Genomic DNA, 18,361 nt, shown 5'->3' with positions numbered 1-18,361 from the left:
CACATAGAGTGTTAATGGTAAATGTCATATTATCTCATGCAAATGGTTTAACATCTTTATAATGTCTTAAGAGGTTGTCAGGAATTCACTTACCAGACATTGAAATAGACCTTTAGGGTCAAGACTCTTTATTTTTGTGCCATATGACTCCCTCTGTTAAGGTCTCCACCATTCTGTGGCTGTCTTTACTTCCTTATTCATCTCTTTCTTTCTTACCCTCTAATTCTCTGACTAGCAAAGTTATGTTAGTATTTTTAAACAAAGTGACTCTTTAACCAGTGACTCTATCTTTTTACAGCAAATAATGTGGCCACTCACAGGAGGCAGATCTCAGATCTGTTAGATCAGAGCATCCAAGTGAACGCTCAGTGTTTTGTCATCACGGCTGACAACCGCTTCATCCTGCTGTGTGGATTCTGGGACAAGAGCTTCCGCGTCTACTCCACCGATACAGGTAACCACGACGACCCCCCACCACCTCGGTTGTCTATGGAGACACCGCCTCTGCTGCAGTACACAAAAGAAAAGGGTCAAAAGTCACAAATGAGCCTGCAGACTGCATTACAACTCCATTGCCCCGGGGTTCTGATAGCTTTCTCATCTCACGGATGGACCATGACTCCATCTCGTGGGAGGATGAGGCTCAGAACGCAAGTCACGCAAGCAGAACTTGAATTTCAATAGAATCGCATCACACTCAATGCTCCCAGGCTCTGATATATACACACACAGACACGTACAGTAAAGGGGTTTGTTGATAGATAGATAGATAGATGGATGGATGGATGGATGGATGGATAGACAGACAAGACAGACAGACAAATGCACATTGTCCCTAAAATTCTTGCTGTTTGTTTGTCTTATGCATTCACACAGACTTTAGCATGCACATGCAGCTCTCCAAAAGCAAATATTTAAAGTGCAGGAAGAATTGGGGAGTGTGTGAGCTCATCTGGTGTATGTAAACGGCTCAGCAGACAGCAACATCTCAGTAGAGTCATTCACTCACACTCTGCAGGGAGTACTGCACTGCAGACTGCTGGCCCCATGAAGATCAAATAAAACACATATTCCAGGATAAAAAATAAATAAAATAAAAACATATAAAACACATATATATATATACACACACATGTATGTATGTATGTATATTGCTTTGTACATATCCAACTCCACACACACTGCAATAAGTGGTTTACCTTCCTGTGTTGTGTGTTTACAGGTAAACTGACACAGATTGTGTTTGGGCATCTTGATGTGGTGACCTGTCTGGCTCGCTCAGAGTCGTACATTGGTGGAGACTGTTACGTTCTCTCCGGCTCCAGAGACGCCACACTTCTGCTCTGGTACTGGAACGGCAAGCACTGCAGCATTGGAGAGAATCCTGGGAGTAAGTTTTAAATGTTTAGTCACGTACAGATATGTGTGTGTTCATTCAAAAATGAAAATTATGTCATAATTTACTGACCATTCTTGTCAGTTTTATTGTCTGGAAACAAGCAACTTCTAGCAGGACATCCATGTCATTTTCATTTTTGGGTGAACAGTTCTTTAAAGGAAGGCTCCATAATATGTCTGAACAAATAGTTTCATCAGGGTCGGTGCTCAAAAGAGTCTCTAGAGTTCCTCATGTTCCTCACATAGAGAGGTCAAGATCAGGGTAACGTTCAGAACCCAAATCCCCATGCAGAGCTTAGCAAACACACATAGGAAAAGCTTTCATGCAGGTGATGATATCAATGCAATGCAACAGTGTTAAAAGCTCATTGTTCATACACACACATTCCAGTGTGTGTCTGTCAAGGCCGGTGTAATGATTTACGGCTCACTCTCAGAAGCTACAACTAGTTTCATCTGACCACAGCAGGTCTCTGCTCAGAAGATTGAGTTTCAGGCTAGTATCACACCATAAATGGAATCGGCTTGCCTTGTGTGTGTGTGTGAGTGAGTGAAAGTGGAGGCCAGAGGGCCACAGAGGGAGACAGTAAATGTGACTCTGAGGTCTCAGGCTCGGGAGGGTTCAGTCCCATCTATCTGAGAGAGCAAGAGAACACTCAATAAAAGTGAAAAATGCCACGGGCTTCCCCTGCACACACTAACCATATGGCTGCGGTGCTGATCAAAGCCCTCTACGCGCACACCCTCGCAAAAACACACACTTCCCCTTTGCTAATTTGGATTTTTTTGGATGCTCTACATGCTGTTAAGTGCTCTCTTACAAATGGGGCAGGATTTATGACTAATTGTGATTTAGGTAATGAGCGTCTAAAGATAAATACGACTGTAGGTGGATGGTTGACATCAGTGGCATTATAGAGGCTACGAGTCAGACTCATCTAAAGTGAAATCAAACTGAATCGCTGGATTTGTATCACAATGGTACAGGCCATGTTTTCCAGTAATGTTATCATGTGAGTCTAGGGATTAAAGTTCAAAGCTAAAAAAAATTACAATTAAAATTCAGTCATATCACGATCAATATACTTTGCAGGAATTGGTTCAAACCCCCATAATTGGTCCAAACTACTTATTTATTATGATTATTTTGGTAACACATTGATTTATTTATTTTAAATGTGTTTTATTGTTTAATGTCTTCTATTTTTTTAATTAAAATATTACATTTTCATCATTCAAATCGTTAATAATATTGATTTAAGTTTCACCAGTCAAACAAGATTTGTGGTTCAGTTAGTGAGTCGTGTTAATGTTCGAATGATTTACAACAATCAGCCATGATGAGTTCATGAATGTGAGTCAAAGAATCAGCTCATAAGAGTTATTTGTTCACAAGTCGTGCTCTATCTCTGTTTTTGTGTGCAGCCAGCAAAGACAATGCTTTTATCGCATCGCTTTCAATTCAGACTGCAATCCCACAATTCCTGTAAAATAAATTTATTTTGCTGCGGTGCTGTATATTCTGCAGCGGACACTCAAATTATTTTTTAGAGCTAAAGTCTATGCAATAAACTCTGTCTGGTGACTGATTGGCAATAATGCCATTTCATTTTTGCTATTTGTCCATTTCTTTAATTCTGACAGTTCTTCATTTCAGACAGGAATGAAGTTACAGTATGATTTCAGAAAGGGTTAATATCCATACCTAGGCTTTCCCGGGCAGTGTTGTGAAGAATTGTTGAATTGATTCTATTGACCACACTGCCATCTAGTGACCAAATTATGCAGAGCACTGTCATGAAGCCTGATTTTTATAACTAATCCAATCTGATGCCATTTCATTTGCAAATAATATTGCAAAAATTTTTTTTTTTTTTTTTTTCTAGAATTGTATTGTGTTTATGTATTCATTTTCATTTGTCTCTCTATGGGTAAATGATACTCTCTAGTGCACATTTGCAGTACAGATAAATAGTATACAGTATATAGGTATTAGATTGTAATCAGATGTTGTCCTAATGCGAACCAAATGGTGGCCGATGACGGGGAGGTTAAACGATACACCAATATATCAGTTTTATTGATCTTTTCAGGGCACAATCCGACATCAGGCTTTAATCCCCAGAGTTGTAGGGTATAACTCAAAGCTGAGACATTTAGGAAGTTTGCCACCTAATGAAACCTATACATCTACACTGAGAGCGTGTGTGTGTGTGTGTGTGTGTGTGTGTGTGTGTGTGTGTGTGTGTGTGTGTGTGTGTGTGTGTGTGTGTGTGTGTGTGTGTGTGTGTGTGTGTGTGTGTGTGTGTGTGTGTGTGTGTGTGTGTGTGTGTGTGTGTGTGTGTGTGTGTGTGTGTGTGTGTGTGTGTGTGTGTGTGTGTGTGTGTGTGTGTGTGTGTGTGTGTGTGTTTGTGTTTGAGAGAGACAGAGAGAGGCCAGCTGAGTTAAAGAAATTAAATGTGTGGGACTCCTTTGTGTCCAGGTAAAAAGTGACAATTCATTAGTTCATGAACTGTTATTTTTGACAGTTCCTGAACCACATTAAAAGACAGGAGTTTGTGTGAGTGATAGAGACCGAAAGTGCACACTCAAATACTAGCAGAGCTCATTAGACTGATTAAATAGGATACGTGGATGGCAAAGGAGAGCAAGTGTACACATACCGTAACACTGGTGTAAGTGTCTGATTGCCGTAATTACACATTCTAATTACATTATCACAGACAAATAAAAACCTAATTTAAACATTGAATTTGACAGCTGTGTTACTACAGTAAGTGCAATTATTACTGCATGTTCTTTAATGTAGTGTTTTCTGATTGTAATTATTATTTGTGCTCCCTTTTTGCAATTGATTGTTTTAACTATTTTTTATTAACTCTGTGTATGGCTTTCCAGCAGAGTTTGTGACTCCCCGGGCGATCCTGACAGGTCATGATTGTGAGGTGACGTGTGCGAGTGTGTGTGCAGAGCTGGGACTGGTCATCAGTGGCTGTAGAGGTAAAGCAAACGCAAACACTCATTCATTAACACTGATCAGATACAGTGCTGCTTATAGAATTAATTGGCTAATTTATAATTTTTTGTATTGCTATAAAATGTAAAATGTTATTGATTTTAAATAGTTAATTCATCTTATGTATTTGTTTTTAGTTATTTTACTATGATTGATTTTGCTCTCTGGGTCCAAGTTGTCATTTTGCATGGGAACAGTGCACATATAAATCTACTTCAATGCCACTTTACAAAATTGTCCTACATAGTCAGCATTGTCAAATGAGTTTTTTTGCTAAAAAATTTGCTAAATATAATACCATACCTGAATAAAATGTTAATATCTCACTTTTTGATCATGACAGAGAGTTACAAAATTGACAATGTTATTTAAAGCCTGTGTTTTAACTAAGATCAAAACATATGTATTATTAGTATTTAAATTTGGTGTTTTTATGAGTGTAATTAATCCCCCTGTACCACCATCTCTAGATGTTTACTTCCTTCCAACTGTTAGGGCCAATTATTAAAATATGTATGCCCTGATTTGGCGCTTAACCATTAGGACTTGATGGGAGCAAGACTCTCTATGTATATCTACCAATTCCTATGAGGCTAGCAATCATAATTCTGTGTCTTAAACATGGCTTCCCAGATATAAATAACAAATATGTCAGAGGGCCAAGGAAATAATAAAAAATGTTAGAATCAACAGACTTTTCTAGGTCCTAAATAACACATGAACAATTTGGTGCAGCAACACACTGTAATTCTATCTGATTTGACCCTCATCTTTCTGTATGTGTGTGACAACAGAGGGTCCGTGTCTTGTCCACTCTATGAACGGTGACCTGTTGAGGACTCTGGAGGGTCCAGACGGCTGTGTGCGGCCACGTTTGGTTATGTCCTCCACTGAGGGTCACTGTGTCATTTATTATGACAAAGGCCACTTCTGTGTGTTCAGTATCAATGGGAAACTACTGGGACATATGGAGGTGGAAGACAACATCAAGGTAAACATAAGCATAAACTCCCCTCTAAACAATTATGCGGAATAGGAAGGGAGGCTAACAAGTTGGGCAGCTCTTTCATGTCCATTTGTCCCTCCTTTTTCTTTCATTCTTTCCATTTCTGTTCGCAGCCTCTGTGTTTTATCATGTCAGCTGTCTGGGGTGTGATTAAACGCTGGCATGATCTGCCTACAGGCCTCGCTCTTTCCTCTCTCCATCTCTCTTTCTCTTGGCTTCTGAACCCTAAGGGTCCAAATCTGTCCTTTGATCTCCAGGGCTACGAAATGTCACTCAACTTGCATGTGTGTACGAGAACGAGCAAGAGAGAGGAATGGCCAACGGCGAGGCCTCCTGCATTAAAGGACACATTTGTCATTGGCGGGCAGAGCTCCTAAAATCGGCCAGCTCTCTTTCCCTCATTCCCGCTCCATCACTTTCTCTTTCCTCTGGGCCTGGGAAAATTCACAGAGCTCTGCGTTACCCTACCCCCCCCCCCCTCTTTCTCTGTCCTGCACGCACATACCCACACCTGCATCCCATTTAACAGGCCGGCTCTGTTACGTGCTCCTCTGCTCTCTGCTGCTCCAAGCTTGATTAGTTTCCTCATTGTGTCCAGGTTCCATTTGTTTTCAATAAACATAGTCTGAAGTGACGGAGAAGAGGGGTGGCTCTGCTCTTTAACACACTACTTTATTATTCAACCAATATGACATAATGGAGGATTAGTTTGTGTCGTTTTATAGAATCATGATTCTGGATTTATTTTGTACATTTCTGTACTAATATTTTGTTTTATGAACCAAAATTAATTTGCAGTGATCGTTGTACACTACTGTTCAAAGGTTTGGGCAAGGACACATTCAGTAAATCAAAAGTGACAGTAAATAAATGTTAATGTTTCGACATTCTAGTTCAAATAAATGCTGTTCTTTTGAACTTTCTGTTCATCAAAGTACCCTGAAAAAAAATATCACAAAAAAATATTAAGAAGCACAACTGTTTTCCACATATTATTGATAATAATAAGAAGAAATGTTTCTTATTATTATAGCAAAATCAGCTTTGCCATCACAGGAATAATTACATTTGTATTATTAAAATAGAATATAAAATAAAATAGAATAGAATACATTGAATAAATTGTAATAATATTTTTCTCAATATTAGTTTTTTTGTGTTTGCTCAAATAAATGCAGCCTTATGCAGTGAGCATAAGACACTTTCAAAAACCCAAACTTTTGAGCAGTAGTGTAGACAAATTATTTAATTCCTTGTTCAAAGCCAACACATTTAGGTATAATTGATCTAAATAAGACTGATAAATAATTTTGAAATGTTTCACATCATAAGAGACTTCAAAATATGATCATTTTGAATATTTGTATACGCGAGAAATAAAGACATGGTCACGCTAAACTCCTTTGACTTCTATACATATTCACGCAACTCAACTCAGGAGACTGGAAACACAAGCTCATGCAAGTTTTGCATTCCGCTGTGCATGAAATCTCGCATTTGTTTAACGCTGACCTACAACTTCTTGTATAATGAGAAGACGTGGGACCAATAGAGAATCTGAACATCACAGATTGACCACTTTGTGGTCACAGGGTGAATTTAAAGTACACAAACTTCAAAGCTGCAGGTTTGCAGCATTGTGGGAAAGTGGAGTAGATGATATATTTCCACATTTTGAGTGTTTGTTATTTTTTCATTGGTGATTTATTCATTAAAACAGAAGCCCTAGTGCATTCTTAGTCTGACTGCGCTTTAAAGTTTTTTTTCCACTGAAACAGAATGATACTCTCAATTCAAACACTGTCCCCTTCTAACCAATCTTATTACATGTCACCAATTAAAAAAAGGGCTGCTTTTGGGGTTTTTACTTATATATTCTGCATGAAAAGTAGCATGAAGTCACACAAATATGTATCCCGGATCAATAATTGCTGTCTACTTCTCTTGTCCATCTCTGACATCAACACATACACACACACACACACACACACAAACACACACACACAAACACACACACACACACACACACACACACACACACACACTGTGACAAGCTCCTCTCATGCCAGATGGAGTGTCATTTTTGTGACTGGGTGTGTTGCGGTTTTGTGTTTGAGTATGTGGGTTGCTGGGACAGTTTGTTGCTGTGGTTAAAATGAGTCTTCATGCTGATGATTTGACAGAACATTAATTTGGACAAGTAGAAATAATACATGAATGACTCTCTGGAGCACAGAACTGAGCGTCTGTCTGTTAGTAACCATTTTAGCAGACATTTCCCGAACCGTCTGCACATATTCGCAATGGACTGCATTAAAGTCTTCATAAATCCAGTCTTTACTCGTGCCAGACATATCCTGACCTAACACAGACAGATCAGGAGAAAAAAAACAGTGGGGCATCATCCAACACAACCCTGTTGTTTAAAATCACAGCTTGACTTTAAGTCAGATATCTGAGTCACGGCAGCCATCTTGGATTCTGGAATGGCGGCTCCTGGAGGAGACCACTGATTTATTATTCTGACCAAGCCCGCTCTGCAACCTGGACATCTCTGCTTCTCACAGACCCTTTTCCAGAGTTCCAGAGGGACCACCGTGGATACTGGATTATGTACTGATATATTTTCTCAGACATCTTTGAAGTAATAAGGCACATTAGAACAGAAGACTTAATTCATGTTGCAGCGGTGACCAAACAACATTATTATCAAATCTCAGAGTGAGTCACAGGGTGGAGTTTGAACCAGTTCAAATCGCTGGATTTTGGGATGATTCATATTAAGGACTTTTGGACTAAAGGAAAAACGAAACACGTGCATAACTTTGAAGAATCACTTTATTCTCTTGCGGCCATTAATTTAGACATATTGGAGACAGTCTCTGGTGATGCTTCCCTTACGTACAATTCAGATCCCATATGTCTGTCCTGAGCCTCTACTTCATACCACAGCTGAAATAAGATGCTTAAGGGTTTGCCACAGTGTAACCTGAATCCTAATTACACACATCTCGGATACATCCAAAACTAATCAAAAGAGATCAAATGCACGCAAGTGCACTCAGGTCCCAGCTGCTGTAACGTCTGAAGTCTGCTGGACAGCGATCTAGCAGAACAGTCTCTGTGATTGATACTGGGTATTTCACTCATGACTGTGGTAGTGGGGAATTAGGTGTGTGTGTGTGCGTGTGCGTGTCTGTGTGTGTGTGTGTGTGTGTGTTTGCCTGGTATTCCCTACATAATGGGGACCAAATGTTCCCATAAAGATAGTAATACCAATAATACCAGACTTGGAATGAATGTCTTAGCAGGATTAGACATAAGTGTTAGACATAGTCTGATCCATTTTAAAGTAGTACATAGACATTATTATTACAAATTATTATTAACTAAACTGAGTAGCATAGTTGATTTGCTATTTAGAGATTGTTAGTTGCCTGGATAGTTGGTTTTTCAAAATGTTGTTAAGACTTATAACTAAAATGTGATACTCCAACCTCAAATTTATAAAATAAATAAAAAAAATGAAATACAGTTCAACGTTTCAGTTATAATTTACTTTAGTTATATAATATTATACTATTATATATATATATATATCGGTTCACTTGTTTAACCATCAGCCATTGCGAATGATGATGATATTGATATTTTTGTTTTGGAGAACAGAATTTACCAAAAAATAAAGAATTTCAAATGGTTTCAACCTAAGCCATTGAAATCAATGCACAAAGTTGTTCCTGGAGAAAACAAGTATTTGAGTAAATGGAGTTTTAATTGAAAACCTAAAAGTTACTGAAATATAGCCTTTGTGACATCTAGATCTCCACTACAGGAAGCCAGAGTTCTCTGGTCCATTCTAGCTTCTGTTATGAGCATCACCTGTTTTAGAGTCTGGATTATAAATAATACATAAACAAAAAAAAGCTGGTTATTGCAATTATTTAAGATTATATTTAGTATAATTAATTATACTTAATAGCCACTTTGCTAACACACTGTATCATTACAGCATCCTCTCCCACAAGAGTTTGTGTTTTGTGTGTGTGTGTGTGTGTGTGTGTGTGTGTGTGTGTGTGTGTGTGTGTGTGTGTGTGTGTGTGTGTGTGTGTGTGTGTGTGTGTGTGTGTGTGTTTAGTGAATGAAAGAGCGTAGTGTGTTTGCTGTTCTATATTATCTGTGTTTCTCGTGGGACCTCTAAAGTGTTACATAGCCCATGTGCACACAGGAAAACCAGATGAACAGAATAAATCTCATACTCTGTCTGCCCTTCGCCGCAGGATACCACCGCTACAGCGGTTTAAGAAACAAACTGTTCGCCAGGTTGGCCCCGTGCATGCTGGGAAAGAAAGGGGGTTGTGTGGCTTTTGATTGGATGAGGCAGGGCACACTCACTCTAAGGTCCACAGGGGTGTCAGTAAACCTCTGTAATCACCGTCCAGCCGGATGCTCCAGACGTTTATCATCGGCTACAAAGAGCTTATTCACTTAGCCGAGAACAAAAAAAGCACATTTAAACCGCCCATCAAATGCTTATCAGTGTTATTTATCATCGAGAAATATGAAAGGGCGCTAAAAGGTCAGGGGTCCTTTTGAGTGGTTAATTGCCTTTAATATATTTTAAAGTGAAGCTATTGTGACTGATAGATTTTTTAAAATATATATTTCCCGTGAAGCTATATCATCTGTGGAAAAAAAAACAATTTGTGTGACTTGTTTCATGTGGAATTTAGCAACGCGAAACATACTCAGGTACATGAACCCACCGCTTTGACTTGGAAAATGAAAAGCATAAAATACTGACTGTGTTTGACAAACAGTCTTTACATAACGCTGAGTGTCATTATGCTTTTTTTGCTCCAGGCGATGCTGCTAAGTAAAGATGGCCAGTATCTGCTGTCTGGAGGAGATGCAGGAGTTCTCAGCGTGTGGCAGATTCATGATCTCAAACAGCTCTTCACTTACCCAGGATGTGATGCTGGAATACGCTCTATGGCTATGTCACATGACCAAAGGTAGCATACATAAACACCTACTTAGTTCCTTTTCCAGACTAATGAAGAATTACAATATCTCTATCATATGACATTGGGGAGATCAGGTTTAATCGTAACACTCAATATAAACTGAATTATTGATTCAATCGTGTTTTTTTTTTTTTTTATTATGCACATTTTAACTAATGGTTGACACATAATAATAATAAAAAAAAAGCTAAGTGCAAGGTAAATAAAAATGTCTTCTTGAAATGTTTGGTTTTGGGCATAATTTTAATCTAATTCTACATCAATTTAACAAATTATTTATCCTTTACAACATACATAACCATTCTGAAGTTTGGTGTCTTAAGATTTTTTAAATGTTTTTGAAGGAAGTCTCTTATGCTCAGCACAACTGCATTTATTTAATAAAAAATACAGCAAAAACAGAAGTGTTATGAAATATTATTACATATATTATTATAAAATAACAGTTTTCTATTTTAATATATATTAAATATGTAACTTACTGTGATGGCAAAGCTGAATTTTCCATATCATTACTCCAGTCTTCAGTGTCACATGATCTTTCAGGAATCATTCTAATATGCTGATTTAGTGCTCAAAAACTGTTGAAAACAATTGTGTTGCGTAATATTTTTGTGGAAACCATGATAATTTTATTCAGGATTCTTTGATGAATAGTAAGTTTAAAAGAACAGCATTTTTTACATATTATTTGTAACAATTTAAATGTCTTTACTGTCACATTGTGACCAATTTAATGTATCCTTGCTAAATAAAAGCATTTATTTCCTCCTCCTTACTGGCCCCAAACTATATAGTAGTGTATGTTTTTGAGTTGTTTTCTGGTCTTATTTGGTACAGCAGATACATTACAAAGAATTAACAATGTTCCCATTTTTATAAATGTAACAACTTCAGAAATAGGCTCCAGTAAAAAAGAAAACAGAACTTGAATAATGTTTCAAAAAATAACAATTATAATAATAACATCTGTCTGGAATGTAGTCTCGCTAGGATGTGTCTACTGATTGAGGAAAGCCTGACACATAAAATACATATATCGACATTTTAAAGGTGCAGTGTGCAATATTTATGAGGATCTATTGACTGAAATGCAATATAATATACATAACTATGTTTTCAGTGGAGTATAAAGACCTTACATAATGTACCGTTATGTTTGTATTGCCTTAGAATGAGCCATTTCTATCTATATACACCACGGGCCCCCTTACAGTGAAGTCGTCATTTTGTGCCGCCATGTTTCTACAGTAGCCCTAAACGGACAAACTGCTTTACAGAGCGCTAGCTACTCTCTGCTGTCTCAGACGATGACATCTTTGTCCTGTGTCAGCCACCGTAGCTTCTCTATGTGCTTTGAAAGGGAGGGGTGAGTTGGTGGGCGGTTGCAATTTCATAGCCTCACCACTAGATGCCGCTAAAATGTACACAGTGCACCTTTAAAGCCTTTTCACTTTTACTGTTTCGTCAGTTTTTGTATCAGACTTGATTATGTTGTCTAATTGGGATTAGTAAGAATCGCTGACATATCAAAGGTGTTTGCGACCAAATGCCAAAGATCTAGATGTTAAAAAGAAATAGGAATAAGCAGAAACTAAAATCTGTTACTGGTATCTTTGCTCTCCCCTAAATGAACTCTGCAATCAAAATATTGAAGTAATGTTTGTCTGTTACTCACTGACACGTCTCTTTCACTTTCTCTCTTTGCAGATGCATCATCACTGGTATGGCGTCTGGTAGCATTGTTCTGTTCTACAATGATTTCAACAGATGGCACCACGAATACCAAACTAGATACTGACACAGAGGGAACACAGCAACCATGACAATGGAACAAGCAAAGCCACCCTGCCACCGTTCATAAAGGCACTACAAATAGTCATGAATGTATTCAAAATATTTAAAGAAGCAAACCTATTTTTTAAAGATGGCATTGCTATATTTTGTAGATCTTATGGAATTTCTTACTATATAAATCCTAGGGGAGGGGTTATTTACCTAATATTTGGAGGGGGGAAATCTATTTTTAGCTGTCAGCGTCAATTTTCACCTTTGCTCTAGTGAAAAAGACTGGTCTGAGTGGTCAATAGCTAAATGACTATATTTACTTCTAGTGTCTATGGATAGATGATTTTTGTGCAGGTGAGTTTTTTTTTCTTCTTTTCTTCAGTTGCAGTGATTATTTTGACGGTATGTCTCTGAACTTCATGTTTTGTAGTTTAACAGCACAGTTCCTGAAGCTAAAATGACGCTGCCTCATATTTTGGGAGAAATAAATGACTCTTCTAAGTGGAACTATTCAATTATATTCCAAAATAAAATTAGATGGCTGTCTGCAGACATATCAAGGCATCCACTTTATGAATGGAAAAGTGGCTTCTTTTCTAATGAGAGCATTTCTGTTTTCTGTTTGTCGAACATGAATGGACCTCTTATGTGATCATGAAATGATGTCACTTTATAAACTGAAGGGGCGGAATCTACATATGAAGGGAGAGTGATTTAGGAATTATATTATCCTTAGGTTTGGAAATAAGTGATTTGGGGTGTGTTTGTATCTATCTTTTTATCTTTTTGTTTTGTTTATTGTGAGCTCCATATCTATAAAGTGTTCCAGAACTAAATACATTTTTCTTTACTTTGAGGAGATGCAAGTGATAACAATAGATAGAGGAGGGGAAATATGCATTTCCGTTTAAAGTGTCATCAAAAGTGTCGTTGAAATTTCACCATTGTGCTTTTACCCTTTACCTTAGTGTATGTAGACCTGAAAGTGGGTAGAGCGTAATATTATGTTATACTAGGATCTGTTAAGCTGAGCTCCAAACTGAAATTGGGGGGAACATAAATAAATTGACTATATATGATTCATAAAAGCCAGCTCAAAGTATAACCCCATATAGATTACACTCAGGGCAAGCAGTGAAATTACAAAGAAAAGTTTATTTCTTGGTTTGAGTCAACTACAGTGCGATTCTGACGCTGACCAATGCTGTTTGATTCATTTGTTTTGTTTTAATAGTTGATGCTATCATTACTGTAATATCATGTTATATCTCAGCTAAAATGGAATGAGTGTCGTATGATGTGTGTGATGAACTCAAACAATAAAACGGCATTTTGTACCAATAAAAAAGGTTTCAAAAATGTATGTTTGTATAAAGACGCGAAGATCTCTTAGAACTAATATCTTAGAAACTTGAAAACTGTTATTATATATTTTTTTTATTTCATTTTCATTTTAGTTAATTTGTTGTTTTTGTCATTTTTATTAATTTTTTTAATAACTCTATATAGTTTTAGTTATTTTAGTGACTCAATTTAAACTATATTTAAACATTAAATTATATTTCAGTTAATGTTTATTTTATTTGAAATTACGTTTTTAAATGGTTTAAGTTTATGATAACCATGCTTGCAAATGTCATGAAACTAAATAATGTATTTGGCAGCAATAAATCACATGCAATATATTGTGTGTCCGCTAGAGGTCATTATAGCTCAGTTGGGATAACAAATAAACAAATGCACCTGATTCAGTTTATCAGCTTTTTAGTAGAGACTCTAAAGCCTGAAATGGGACAAATGTCAGACACAGCAGATCCGCAAAATGTGCAGTGCTAGGGAGAACCACTGCATACATGAATTAGAGATAGCTCAATCTGAGTTATGCATTAAACATGAATGAGATGAGATAATAAGAAATCTGAACATATGTCAAATCATAGGCTATCTATCACAAGGGTCTAAGTTTGAATTTGACTATGGTGGGGACTTTTAAAAAAAAATCACCCCTCCTTTATTTACAGATATAGTAGCCAACATTCTAGGGAGTTTTAATGTCAGCATGTCCCTGACACAAAAATGAACAATTTTGTGTATATAAATCAACAGCACAACTTGGCATAATGTTCTTCATGGTAGAATATTTAAACAATTATAACTGAAAAACTTTTGACATATTGACACCTGCAAAGTGTAATATAACCAATAATGTGATAAGAAAGACATATTCTTTGACAAAGAGGACGGTATACTTGTTATAGCAAATTCAAATTAAATTGTGTGCAATTTCTCATCTTTACTTGATTGCGCTACTGGCTTTGTCGGTAACACTTTAGAATACTGTTCCTTCATTAATGAATAACTACTCAGGAACAAATGAGTCACGCAATATTAACACTCTAGTAACTACTATTAACTAACATTAGTAAGTAACAGTGCTTAGTCTAATTTCACTATAAGCTAATCAATACTATTTTTTTCATACCTACCAGAGGACTACTAACTATACAGGTTTAGAATTAACATGATACATAATGCAAAATTAATTCTAAAATCAAGATTATGGTAATCCACTAGTAATTACTCAAGTATTACCAAATCCTTTAGAAGGAATGACTAATTATTTAGATCGGTGTTCTAAAGTGAAATACTTGCTAATTCTATTAGCGACTGAAATCATTGTAAGCTTTTGAGGTTTTTGTAAGGTTTTGGATTCAGCTAATTCCTTCCAATTGATTTGGTAAAACGAGTCATTACTAGTGGATTACCATGATCTTCACTTTAGAAAACTGATCCAAATAATTAACGTTAGTCATTACTATCCAAAACCTTACAAAAACCCCTAAGGTTTACAATGACGTAAGTCAATATTAAAGGGTTAGTTCACGCAAAAATGAAAATAATGTAATTTATTCCTCACCCTCATGCCGTTCCCGTAAGACCTCCGTTCATCTTCGGAACACAAATGAAGATATTTTTGTTGATATCCGATGACTCAGTGAGGCCTGCATTGCCAGCAATGACATTTCCTCTCTCAAGATACATTAATGTACTAAAAACATATTTAAATCAGTTCATGTGAGTACAGTGGTTCAATATTAATATTATAAAGACTTATATAGTGATGGCCGATTTCAAAACACTGCTTCATGAAGATTCAAACCATTATGAATCAATGAGTCGAATCAGCGGTTCGCAGAGCCAAAGTCTTGTGATTTCAGCAGTTTGGCCGTTTGACACCATAGACCGTTTGACACGCGATCCAAATCATGATTCGACTCGCAGATTCGATACACTCCGAAGCTCCACGAGGCAGTGTTTTGAAATCGACCATCACTATATAAGTCGTTATTTAGTTTTTTTGGCGCACTAAAAATATTATCGTCGCTTTATAATATTAATATTGAACCACATTCATGTATCTTGAGAGAGGAAATGTCATTGCTGGCAATGCAGGCCTCACTGAGCCATCGGATTTCAACAAAAATATCTTGTGTTCCGAAGATGAACGGAGGTCTTACGGGTGTGGAACGCATTGAGGGTGAGGAATTAATGACATTATTTTCATTTTTGGGTGAACTAACCCTTTAAGGAATTATCATGCTTTTCACTTTTGAATCCTAATTCAAATAATTAGTAATTACTTCTAAAGGATTTGGTAATACTTGAGTCATTTCTAGTAGTGGGTTATCATCACCACTTTAGAATTAATTATACTTTATGCATTATTCACATTAATTATGAACCTGTATATAGTAGTTCGTAGCTAGTACTCTGGGAGGTATGAAAAAATAGTAGTTGTTGATTAGCTATAGTGAACTTCTTCATTCAACTGAGCGCTATTTCTTACTAATTCGTTAATCAGTTTCTTGTTAGTTTATAGTAACTTCGTTAATAGAACGTTGATAGTGTGTTACTCATTTGTTCCTTTGTAGTTATTGTTTAATGACAGAACAGTATTTTGAAGTGTTACCGCTTTGCCATTGTAAACCGACGTTTTGCTGCTTTTTCTGCGTCTGGCATGACGCCGGTGTCAAGTTAACACTTAAAGTAAAACACTTGTAAGTTCAACTTGTAAAAGTGTGTCCTTAGAAACAGGTGTTGTGCCCAATTTCGACTTCCTGCCAAATTATTACCACCCTCATTGAAGCAGGTGTGATGTCGGTTTCCATAAAACTATTCATGAAGAGTAATGCACTTTATTATGTTGAGCAATTATATCTCTTGATAGTAATATCACTGTAATGAAATCTCAAATCAATAGCATTTTGAGATGGTAATACTTTGGTGTTATATTGTCATTCTGAACACAGGGATTTAGTTCAATGAACAGAAATATGGCCTTATTTGTGTTGTATTCCAAGCAATTGGAAAGAGTGTTACAAGAAAAAAAAATATCATTGGTTGTTAGTTTTATAGGGTTTTTAAAAATGACTTCAAGTTCAGTGCCACAGTGATTGTAAAAAACAACAACAACAAAACCATCACAGCCTTACAAATGCAAACCTTAGACAGTGCCCTTAAAAACCTAAACATTGCCTTCACTACACACTTTCTGACTATATGATTTGTTGTAGCGGTTTCTGAGGAAGAAAATCAGCATCACAGAGTCTATATTTTCCACTCGAGCTGTTTTGACTAGAATTGGTTTTGGAGACTGCCACGTTATTTGAATTGTTTGTTGAATTTTGATGTTTGCCAAACCATATTGTAAAGTGTCACATAAATGTAAAGCATCGAACTTTTTTACATTTCGGTCAGATAACGAATAGCGCGCAAATAACGATCAAAGACTAATTAGTATTTGAATCCGGGAAGATCTTGAGCGATCACAGCGACTCAGACGATTCAAATGAACAGCTCATTACTATCATGTCTCCTTTTTCAGATTAGTAAAATTCATCTTTAATTTGTTGTTTAACCAAAATGCTTTGGTTGAAGATTGTTCAATCTGTCTGTTTGTTATGGTGTGCCAAATAACACCGACTGAGGGAGCAACAGCCAGAAAAACGAGTAGTATGAAGCTGCAGACTCGGAGCCTGCTGCATCTACAGTCCCGCACCCAGAGTCCCGCATTCTCAGGCCCCTCGTTTTTCGAGACAGCGCCTTCTATCAAATTGGATCGTGTAAACAATGCAATTGCAATGTGAAGGATTTAGGCCGAAACGTGAGTATCATCAATTTTATTTAACACATTTATTTTTTAATCAAACCACTTTATAGCTCATCGACACCAACATGAATAGCTCATTTAATATTTGTAAAGATAGTTTTTTCCCGAAAATACTTTTTATAGCTTAGCAGACTTTTTGTAGACAAGCCATTGTAAAATCCGATTAAAATTAAGGTAGACCAATTAAATACACTGAGTGTGATTGATTAATATCAAAGAATGTCATCATTCATTATTTAATCAGATTTACAGTTTGACCTTTTTTTATTACCTTTTATCTTAAAACTATAAATTGAATTAATTAATGTCAAATGGAGTAATTTTTTACTTTATATAATTTATGTAGCCTACTTAAATGAGTAGCCTATACTTATAAAACTTACATATTAAAATTAATCCATGTTAATTAAACTGTGATATGAAGTTGTTGATATGAAGGATCCTGCAAATGGTGAAATAACTGTATCTGAATATATACATATGTGAATATATATATATATATATATATATATATATATATATATATATATATATATATATATATATATATATATATATATATATATATATATATATATATATATATATATATATATATATATATATATATATATATATATATATATAATGAATATAAATATAAATGTATATAATATGAATATGAAATAATGTATATAAAATAACACTTTTTGTTTGCCCCACAGGATGTTCTCAATGGGAAACCAAAGTGGTTTCCCCCAAAGCCACCTGTGCCAGTCTACATGGACAATAAGCAACAGCAGACTTTCTGAACCCCTCAAAGCTCTGCTGGATAAGTCTAAAACTCAACTGAACTGAACACAGATGAAGTGGAGTTAATTTGTAGTTTTCTTTTCCTGAGGTGGGCCCAAACATGTTTGTCAATTGGATTGTTTCTATTATTGCCATATATGCAATGTTTTATATGTTAATTAATT

At 36.3% G+C, this 18,361-nt stretch overlaps 1 protein-coding gene across 1 annotated transcript in view; it reads left to right on the top strand.

The window, feature by feature from the left end:
• Positions 1-13,980, top strand: part of lrba (LPS-responsive vesicle trafficking, beach and anchor containing) — a 271,239-nt gene extending 257,259 nt beyond the window's left edge. Inside the window, exons 51-56 of the mRNA XM_079813173.1 lie at positions 299-454; positions 1,223-1,390; positions 4,297-4,398; positions 5,209-5,405; positions 10,284-10,435; positions 12,158-13,980. Coding sequence (XP_079669299.1) covers positions 299-454; positions 1,223-1,390; positions 4,297-4,398; positions 5,209-5,405; positions 10,284-10,435; positions 12,158-12,248 — 866 coding nt within the window. The 3' untranslated portion in view covers positions 12,249-13,980. The remainder of the gene's footprint in view (positions 1-298; positions 455-1,222; positions 1,391-4,296; positions 4,399-5,208; positions 5,406-10,283; positions 10,436-12,157) is intronic.
• Positions 13,981-18,361: the final 4,381 nt, after the last annotated feature.

Source organism: Gobio gobio, assembly GCF_949357685.1.
Source record: "Gobio gobio genome assembly, chromosome: 3".
NCBI lineage: Eukaryota > Metazoa > Chordata > Actinopteri > Cypriniformes > Gobionidae > Gobio > Gobio gobio.
Note: the sequence above shows the minus strand (reverse complement) of the source record. Positions and strands in the feature narration are given on the sequence as shown.